Source organism: Telmatherina bonti, assembly GCF_933228915.1.
Source record: "Telmatherina bonti genome assembly, chromosome: 16".
NCBI classification, from domain to species: Eukaryota; Metazoa; Chordata; class Actinopteri; order Atheriniformes; family Telmatherinidae; genus Telmatherina; species Telmatherina bonti.
The window spans coordinates 18,830,251-18,840,663 of NC_136614.1; the positions used below are offsets into that span (position 1 = coordinate 18,830,251).

The 10,413-nt window shown below is 41.8% G+C and overlaps 1 protein-coding gene across 1 annotated transcript; it reads left to right on the forward strand.

The window, feature by feature from the left end:
• Window positions 1-2,079: 2,079 nt before the first annotated feature.
• Window positions 2,080-9,642, forward strand: prdm1c (PR domain containing 1c, with ZNF domain; the record flags this gene model as incomplete). Its single annotated transcript, XM_079255087.1, has 7 exons — window positions 2,080-2,106; window positions 3,523-3,786; window positions 5,136-5,255; window positions 6,180-6,432; window positions 7,777-8,795; window positions 8,894-9,022; window positions 9,181-9,642. The coding sequence occupies 7 exons, from the start codon at window positions 2,080-2,082 to the stop codon at window positions 9,640-9,642; spliced, it is 2,274 nt and encodes a 757-aa protein (XP_079111213.1).
• Between the last annotated feature and the right edge of the window lie 771 nt (window positions 9,643-10,413).

Below are 10,413 nucleotides of genomic sequence, written 5' to 3' on the forward strand. Positions count from 1 at the left end.
CTTAACATGTGGCAGCTTTTTGTGAACATAGAAGAAAAACTGTGGAGAAAGTGAAAAGAATGCAGAAAAACTCACATCGAGTCGCGTGTCAAGCATGTGGATAGCTTATCTGAACATTCAGAAAATACCAAACTGATTGGCAGCCTACGAAAGCAAGTGCCGCTTCCAAAGAAGCGAACAAGGAAAGAAGAGAGGTTGAACAAACAGAATTTTTCCAATTACCAACCCACATGTGGCTTCCCTTCAACTGCCCAGGACGATGACTCGTACTTGTCACAGTTTCACAGTGCAATATGCTACAATTAGCAACTTAAATTATTTGAAAAAGATAGATTTAAAAGATGAAATAAATAATTATGTCACCTTGAGCATGATAAAGACTTACTCTATTTTAATCAGACATCACACTTAGGTTTGAACTGACCCAATCATGAGAAGAATTAAGATAAAAAAAAAAACATGAAACACAGTAAAACATGATTACTGGTTTTAAAAGGAACCTTTAAATCGACCTTAGCTGACTTTGCATACAGTAATTCAGCAGCTATCCTTTCGCAGCGACTAAATAGTTGCATTGAACACCTACTTATTGTCCTCTTTTTGTTAACTTAAAAGAATCTTCTTGAAAGATCTTAAAAGTATCTTCATTCATTCATTCATTTCCTAACTGCTTATTCCAATTAATGGTTGCGGGGAAGCTGGAGTCTATCCCAGCAGTCTTTGGGCAAAAGGCAGGGTACACTCTAGACAGTTCGCTAGTCTATTGCAGGGCCACCTTTTTTCTATCTTATTTCTTCCTAAAGTTTACATTTGGTAACTGTGAGTAAGTCACACACGCAACTTTTAGGAGGAAATATTTCAGCATACCACTGTTAATGAGTTGCGAAACCAAATTCAATCACATTTTAGAGTTTTACTTTACTAAATGACGGTTTCATTAATGTGTTTAAAGCTTGTAAAACAAGATTGTTGTTAACAATCTGTCCAAAGAATTAAGTGACATATATATTTATTTCTCTTATTATAAAAAAGAAGAAAGAACAAAGAAACAAAACAAAAGTTGTTGTTCAGGTTTTGTAAATTTTATTTCACAGGAAATCCTGTCATTGCTGTGGCCTTGAGTTCTGAAGGCTATGCACAGTGGTGTAGTCCAGGGTATACGTGGGTATACAGAGTATACCCACTTCTTTTTCAGTCAGCATAGAGTATACCCACTTCTAAACTTCTAAGCTCCCTGTGATGCTGCTTTTACAATTACAAATGCTCATACACATGTACCTACCTCACCCAGCAGCTCAGATAAGGTTACTAATGTTACACTGGTGCAGTTAACCATGAGCTGCATTAACCTTAGCTTGAACATGTACATAATAAAGATATATGTATATAAGTTTATGAGCCTTTCTCTCACCAGCTCTATGTGCCAATATTGATTTCGTAATTTCATAACTCTTCCTCCCTGAAACCAAAGAGCAGAACTTATACTGATGGATTTTTGGGGTGAACTAAACAGAGTAGTCTTAAATGTCACTTTTTATGAAATTATGTTTTTCTGGGCTATTTTTTTTTTTCTTTAAACAAGGACCAAAAATTGATAGTAAACCCACTTCTCGAGGGACCACTACACCACTGGCTACGCAGGTATGTTTGTTTCTTTCACTCAGAGAACGTGACTGTCAGAGAATGAAGATGCATCTGTATGATCCGGACATAGCTGTATGACAGTCAGTCTACAACCCCCCCTCCCCTCCCCTGAACCCCCCACACCCACCTATGGAGAAAGCTTCATGCCCTGGGGCAAAAGAGTGACACACACACACACACAAACACTCTCCAAGGAGGAGTCATAGGGAAAAAAATCGGGGGGGGGGGAGGAGAGCACTAGAGAAAAAGGGAGTGTATCTCTCTCACACTCTCAGACACACACCTTCCCTCCTCCACACTCTAGTGTTCAGTTGTGCAGACGCACTGAGGTACACAAGACACTGACGTCGGGTGAGGCAGAAGACAAAAAACGGCAAACAGCCACTAGTTGCTCATTGACGCTCGCGCTGAAGGAGGGCACAGACAGCCTACCCTATGTGCGGCTCTTCACAAGGCTTCACAGTAAGTGTACAATATCCATGTCAGACCATTGATCTCAAACATGTAATGTATATTGCTGTGGATTAATTATCACTACAGATTTCATTTTAAATGTGCTCGTGTCTTTCTTGCATCATTGTCAAACTATGGTGAAGTGTGCTTTCTAGAGTCAAACTGTTACACGCTTGCCTGCAAGCCACAGCTGTGTGCTTTTGACTCATGTCTTGATTGTCAGACTATATATATTCTGCTGTGTCTCTAGGTTCAATGGTTTCATAGTGAGTTGTCACACTTGTGACAGTCATTCCAAGTGAGCTGTGGCGACACACTTCAGAGAAAAATAGGGTGTAATGTAATCCATATATCTTACGTATCTGCACTTTTTTTTGTAGAACTTTTTTCTCCAGCAAAATAAAGTTGCTGTAATTTGTTGTTAGAGCAGTGTCGGTGTTGTCTGATTTTCCACAGATTTTAGATTGAACTGTCTCATTTCTTTTGAAAAATAAATGACAAGCGCTGAAATAACATTTCTGCTGGTTAAATTCTACATATAACTCCATGGTCTTTAGGATTCTTATGTTTCACTTTGTCTCTGGTAGATATGAGTTGTGTTTAACCTCTCATCAAGAGGGAAGTTATGTCACATGATTACAAAATATTACAAAGCACAGAGCTTATCAATCACTATCAGACTGGCAAACTGGCAAGCTCTGTGCATTTTCTTCAGCGGCTTCTTTCTCTCTCAATTTTATATTTCACTTTTTCATCCAATCCATCAGCGACTTCTTTCTTTTTAACGTCTTAATTACTCGAGAATTTCTGTGAGAAGGGATGGAGAGATAACAAGGGACAGACAGAAAGAGAAAGAGAATTCAGACCTGGCAGAGAGCCAAGTCTTAGTCAGTTCAGAGGAAGTCTGGTTGATTCACTGGGAGTGCTTGTTTCCTTGTGAAAGTGGTCGTGCTCTGGGCCTGACGTGCAAAGAAACCTCCCTTTTAGCCTTGGGGTTGTGATTGGGAGAGTCACAGGATGTATGAGACAGTGGGGGCCAATGGGGCAGTAAGCATGTAGGTTCACCTTTGAAGTTTGTTTGTCCGGTAGCAACAGCTGATGGAAAAGTTAGATTCTTCATGTCCAGCTTACTGCTGCCTCCTCCACAATACGTCTCTCTTCACACTTAAAGACCTAATTTTAGTTCCATTGAAAACTTGACTTCCTTTAGAACTACAGCTGTTGTTTGCATTTGGAGTATTGTTTTCCTTAAACTAGGGCATGAAAAAATTGTTGATGTAAAATGTGTTCACTAACAGCAAGAAAATTCCTAAAGAAATTCTAAGGGTGCAGCTATGAGACTCTGTAGATTGCATGTTTTAATAACGTTGATTTTTACATACATAACAGCGATTTCCCCAATTTTACGACTTGTCTTTTCTGTAGGCCTCCTCATCTGAATGCAGCACAGCCATGTTAACCTCAGAGAGGTCTCCACAAAGCATAGGAGTCACAACTGCAGCAATTTCAGAGTTGCAAGGTGTAGATGTCAACGTAGCATCGTGGAACCAGGCAGACTTTGAGGAGAAGTGCACTTACATTGTAAAGGACTACCCACTGGAAGAAGAGTCTGAAAACCAAAGCAAGACACGAGCAGAGAGATCCTTACCCAGAAACCTTGCCCTGAAATGTTGCCACAACTCCAAACAGGTAAACAAGCTCCACCCTCCAAGAGTTTTAACAAGTTTTTTTTTTTAATCAAAACAAAATGATGCAATTAAATTCCACAATCAAAAATACCTAGGCATATGTGCAGTAGTTGTTTATGTCTTCAGGGACTGCCAACTCCCTGCGTCACTCCAACATCCTTCCATCCACTCATCCATCCTTAGACGGGAAGTACTTGACTTGTTGTTGTCTAATTTGAGCCCTTCCTTTCTGCTATGTGTGCTGTGAGGCAAATATGGAGACAATAGTCAAGCACCTCACAACTCAGCTCGAGTACTCTGTGATTAGCGGCTATCTTATATTCCCATCCTTTTGTTCCAACAGAAAATTACATCATGATGTAAAGTTGAGGGCTGATAATATTGATAACACCACGAATAATCTTTCAAATGACAGTGGTTTGCTTGTAATTGGATGGACAAGGGCTTGGAAATCACAGTGTGTTATTTGTATGAGAAGATTGCCCTTACGGGACACTTCATGAAAAGGAAATACAAGAATAAGGTCGGGTGTGTAGATCAAGGTTGCCATTACATCACAGAAAGAAGCCTTGTGATCCACAGTAAAATACCTGCTGTAATACCTGTTTGACCTTTAAATAAGACCTTTAAATAAGACAAGTTTCAAGTGTGGTTCACATTACAGAGCAGCATATGTTACAGTAATCTGTAACACCAGTGTGGAGGGGTTAAAGGTAACCAACAAAGCTGTTAAAAGCAAGGAGTTAAACTAGGTTAATAAATTAGAGTATACAGCAGTTAATCCAGCTACATACACTACGCAAGTATTAGTCTGAGATGAAAGAGACAATTCGTAGCCATGCGCTTAAGGGCTTTTGGTTTTTGAGAATAAAAGTGCAGTAAACTTGTTGGGGTGTGGCCATGTCATCTTATCCACTCTTCATCAGCCTTGAGGCTTGAGAAAGAGAGGTGAGTTTTACACCTGGAGGTAACAGAACAAGAGTACTGGTGAAATTTTAATATGGTAGAGAAATTCAAGATAAGTCGAGTGACTTGCTCGTGAAATATTTAGCACGTGCTGGGAAGCATTGTGTCACAGCTTAGAAAAAAACTAAATAATTGTTATAAGATAGATTTACCACGACAGTCAATGTCATATAAGAGCAATGACTGCAAACTGCTGAATTCTTTTTTCTTGCTAATTTCATACTTAACACAAAGAAGCACACTGAAGGATGGAAAGTCTGATAAGTCAGACTATATAATCTTATCCCTCTAATTAAGTGAGTTCAAGTCAGGGGGCCTCTTCGGGCCTTCAGTTTGTGAAACAGTCTGATATTTGATGTTTTTTTTGTCCCCCCTGTTAAACAGGTGCTCGGGGTGACCAGTAAGGAGCTGATTCCTAAGGGGACACGTTTTGGTCCTTTTGTTGGGGAAAGCTACACCAATGAAACACTGCTGAAAGATGCTAACAGAAAGTACATTTGGAAAGTAAGTCACTAACATATGAGACTGTGGAACTGAGCACTTGTGAGTGAAATGCAAAGATTGTGTGTTTCAAAACCGTACACATCCTGCAACTCCACCTGGAGATGCTACTGTGGCTGTAGCATGGCACAGGTTGGCAATTGAGGTCAATGACTGACATCCTGTTAAAGCAGGCTCCCTTTGCCAATGCTTGGTTATCGTGCAACATTTCTTGACCAAATGGGCTCGAATGTGAATGTGCTGTGTTCTGTGCACCGTTGTCTTAGGTCACACATGCACACATACACACAAGCACACACACAGCTGTTTGGTTTCAGTGACGCAGCAATTCTCATCTCTCTCCGCTTCTCTCAGCAGTGGTATCACTGCCAGTAAACACACCATACACATGTCCGTACTTCTCCAGACTTACAAACTCTCACACTGACTAAGCGAGGAAGTGGCTTTAAGCCTGAGAGCTGTGATGCTTCAAATCAGCAGCATCAGGGCAACTTCCATTTCACACATGCTCATGTGTAATTCTGCTGTTCAGAGTCAGCAACCTTGAAATAATGCAACCCTAACCAAACCTTGCAACAGCCATAACACTATTTGTTAGCAATGACTCCAGCATCTCCACAGCTTCATAACATTAGAAAAGCTTTAAAGAGTGGGAAAGGAGAACTCCAAAACAAATGTGATAGCTGAAAGTAGAGTGGGTGAGATACCAATACTATGACCCAGTCATACAGAGAAAATCTTGCTCAGCGATACTTTCATGACTCTAAATGACTTGCATGCCACGGATACCCACAGTACAATGTCAGCTGAAAGAATATGCAAGATTTACCAAAAGTACATGAGGAAACTGTCGCAGCTTTAGAATTATGGCTGATACGTCATCACTAACTGAACTACCTCTTATCTCGTTTCGGTTTTCTTTCACAGGTTTTCTTGGATGGGCGTTTGCACCACATCCTGGATGGTTTGAATGAGGAGCACAGCAACTGGATGCGATATGTCAATCCAGCACGAGCAGTGGAGGAACAAAACTTGGTTGCGTACCAGAGCGGCTTGGAAATCTTCTTCTGCACAATTAAACCTCTTCAGCCAGGCCAGGAGCTTCTGGTGCAGAGCTGCTCTGAATTTTCCCAGTGCTGTAAACACCCCTCACTGGGACAACTGGCTGTACACAAAAATGGTAAGTGTGTGTGATATCTCCAAAGTACCCATAGTTAATGTTAACAGAAACCATCCCCAAGACCATGCTTGAAGACATATCTGGTTTGGACTGTCAGTGTGAAACTTCTCCGATTGACTGACACTCTTTGTGTGGTTGTTTAAGAAGTTACTCAGTCACACCCATGGCTCCTTTGTTAAGCAGAGCACAAAGGAGGATAGTAGAGTCCTGAAAGCAGAGAGGGGTTGTCTACAGGTGCAGCAACCGTACCAGAGTAAGATGAGACCAATTTCAGGATTTTGGGCAATGTTTCAGCTTCCATTTTTCAAACAGAGCCGAACGGTCATTCGTGCACAAAGCATTTGGTTTGCATTTACAAAGAGAGGTGGCAGAGTGATCACATCCACCAAAATATGCATTTACACACACATACATGCTCCCACTAGCAGTTGATGGAGGTGCTGACTGCACGCTGGCAAGACTCCAGTTATTTATTTGTCTCTTAAAGAGGAAGAGAGGTAGGAAGCGGTTCAGTGACTACTTGAACTTCCTGACAAGGTGACCTGCTGACAGATTGATATCTCACTGAGAGTTGGTTGTTTGTCTGCTCATAGGTGGGTTCTCTGGAGACAGACCAGGGGCAGAGTAAAAGGGAGGGAGGCAAAGATAAAGATTGCTTCGTTGAACATGGGTGGATGTTAAACTTTGCTCCTTTTGTCCCAAGTGGAGCTGCCAAAAAAGTTTAATCTCTCCACAAGACTTACTGGATATAAACCTTCTCCTTTGAGAAACTCATCTGGATCCAAAGTTTCTAAACTTAAACTATGTACAAACTTTGTATCATTTAGGGGTCGGTTGATGAATTGTGATTGGTCAAGTTTCTACTTCATCTATGTCCGGGTGCAATCTTTAGCCCATAACTCATTTTGAGATTAAAGGTTGTTTCTTGTATCCTGTTTCCTGTCTATCCTGCTCTACCTCTGATAAAATATACAGTTAGAACTGAACTGCCTGATAATTCAGATAACATACCTATCTGTATCCTAATCAGACCCCATTGTTTCACTTCCGGTGTCTTCTTTCGTGGAGTTCAAAGGTTTGAGAGAGCCAGACACCCTATAAAGTACACATGTAAAGCTTTTAGAAAGAAAACATTTGGTTGGACAGGAGTACCTGTAGAAAATGTGTTGTAAGTTAAAAATGAACTCATATGCAGTATGATATTATTTGTATGTGACTGTTATGACCCAGACTCTGCTAGGGCAACTGAGCCGGACAAAAAAAAGACCCGTAACAGTGACATTAAATAGAATGGAAAGATGCTGGTTTCTGATGCCATCTTCTCGCTGTTCATTTGTCTCACAGACCAGAATGCGGTTCCTAAGAAGACTTCAGGAAAACGAGGACACACCGTCTCTGAGATCCTCCGTGATGAGCCCTTCAAATCTTCGTCTGCCTACCAAAGGTCTTTGGAGGGTCCTCTGTCTCAGATTAATGCTACAACAGTTTTTCCCTTGTGTCCCCGCGTCATCTACCCAACTCAGTCCTTATCAGAGTCCATCCATGACCACAGATATGAATCTCTGCCATCTTTGCCATCCTGTAGCCCTCCACCTGCCAAAAGGCCAGAACTAAGCAGGCCTATCCCTCCACATTTGCACTTCGCCCTTCAGAACAGCCATGGTTCTGTTAAAGTCAGACCTTCCCAAGAAACCTCTGTGTCTGATTCTTTCCAGTCTGTTCTCAGGCACGGTCCGTATCTGCTCCCTCACCACTCGCTTGGCTTTCCACCTCATTTATATCCATTCCACAGTGAGCAGTTAAAGCCTCACTTGAACCTGCCATCTAATTTCTTGCTTTATGACAACTATGCACATCTCCTACATCCTTTGGCAGGGAGATGCAAAGACTCGACACATGCACAAACTGATTCCAAACAAGACCTCATTCTTTTTCCAACCAGCGAACACAAAGCCAACGAGGACCTTGAGTCACAAAGGACAAACTACCTCAGGAACCCTTCGAATGACCTCAGAGATTTTAAACACTCTTCTTGGAGCAATATTCACACAGACCTCCCCACAGCCATCAAGGCCAGCGCCTCAGCGGTTGATGGTGAAGTCCATGGAGCACTCCCCTCTCTTTCACCTGGACGATGCACACCACCAGCAGGCTTGGCTGCCTCCTCAAACCGCCTTCTTTTCAAACCTACCTCTGCCACCCAAATCAATAATGAAGATGCAATAGACCTCAGGACGACAAAGCAAGTAGGGCAGCTCATTGGCTACAAAACCCTGTCCTACCCTCTCACCAGGCTGAATGGAAAGATCCGATATGAGTGCAATGTCTGTAGGAAGGTCTTTGGGCAGCTGTCCAACCTCAAGGTTTGTACATCATCATCATAGAGGAAAAATGCCAACCAGATATATTATGCACTGACAACAGAGTGTGGCATTAAGTTTGATCAATTTATGTGTCTCAGGTCCACCTACGAGTGCACAGTGGTGAGCGTCCCTTCAAGTGTCAGACCTGCAGCAAGAACTTCACTCAGCTGGCACACCTTCAAAAACACTACCTGGTTCACACAGGAGAGAAGCCCCATGAGTGCAAGGTAAGACTAGAGCTTTTAAACTGTTATATATTTTAGATATGCGCTTTAGATATGTGGCTTCAGCTTAGCATAAAGATCCCAAACTATAATTAGAGGTTTTTACACATATAGCAAAATCTATAGAAAAGGACTGAAGATCTGTTCTCTGTTTTAAACAGGTGTGCCATAAGAGATTTAGCAGCACTAGCAACTTAAAGACCCACCAAAGGCTACACTCTGGTGAGAGGCCTTACCAATGTAAGCTCTGCCCAGCCCGGTTCACTCAGTTCATCCACCTAAAGCTTCACAAACGCCTGCACACTGAAGAGAGACCTCACCGCTGTCCTTGCTGCCCCTGTGCTTATCTCCACCATTGTAGCCTGCAGGTGCATCTTCAAGGCTTCTGTCCTTTCTCCCCCTCAGCTTCCTGCAGACACACGCCAGAGGACCTACATCGGATCAACTTAAAGATAGAGAAGTTTGACATGAGCGAGGCTGCAGAGGAGCTTGAAGCCATGGTAGCAGAGGCTGACATGGGTAGCAGGAATGTTATTGACCTGATTCAAAAGATAGAGAATCATGTCTCAAGCCATCAGGATGATACCAGAGAGGAGATCGAAGTAGGGTCTATAGATCAGTAAAGGAGTGTTCTGGTGCTAATCTGCATCATGACACTCCTGTATGTCTGAATCTAACAAGCATCAAGCTGGAGTCAGGCTGCATTTCAACAACTTAAGACTGCCTGCTAATCCAAACTAATAATCCTTACGGGTCAACTCCGCAGCTGTCTGTTACTGCCCTATTTGAAGTAAAGCTGTATCTGAATCATGGATTGCCGAGTCTATACTGCATATGGACTGCAGCTTATGAAGAGTCAAAACTTTGCCAATGTGGCCTGAGAAAATTAACTTGATTGATTTTCATGTCTGCATATTTGTTTATTTATTAAGTTGATGATTTTAATCTAACATACTTAAAAGCATTGAATTGTAACATTTTCAGCTGTCTTGTTTTGTATCTCTAGAACATCTTGATGGAACAAAAACTAAACATGTGATTATGTATAAAAGTTTTTACTTTGTGGTTCCATTGTGCATTACCAAGAGTTCCCGTTTATGTGCATATTTATGTTACCCTGATTAAAGTGAAAATGACTGTACAAGCATGACTATGTGCAGCGTTAGTGGGCTAAATGCTGTAGTGACGACACAGAGGAAACCTCAATTGTTCATGCATGGCATACATACTTGCCTTTGTGTGACTGTAGTCAGCTCATGTGGGGAGTTGGCGATGCAGATAAACATCCTGTTATGAGTCTTGGGATATTCATCACTGGTAAGTATCAGCAATTTACCCTGAAAAAACAGACCACAGATGAAAATTATCTCCACTGAGAGGAAGGTTCTGAGAGT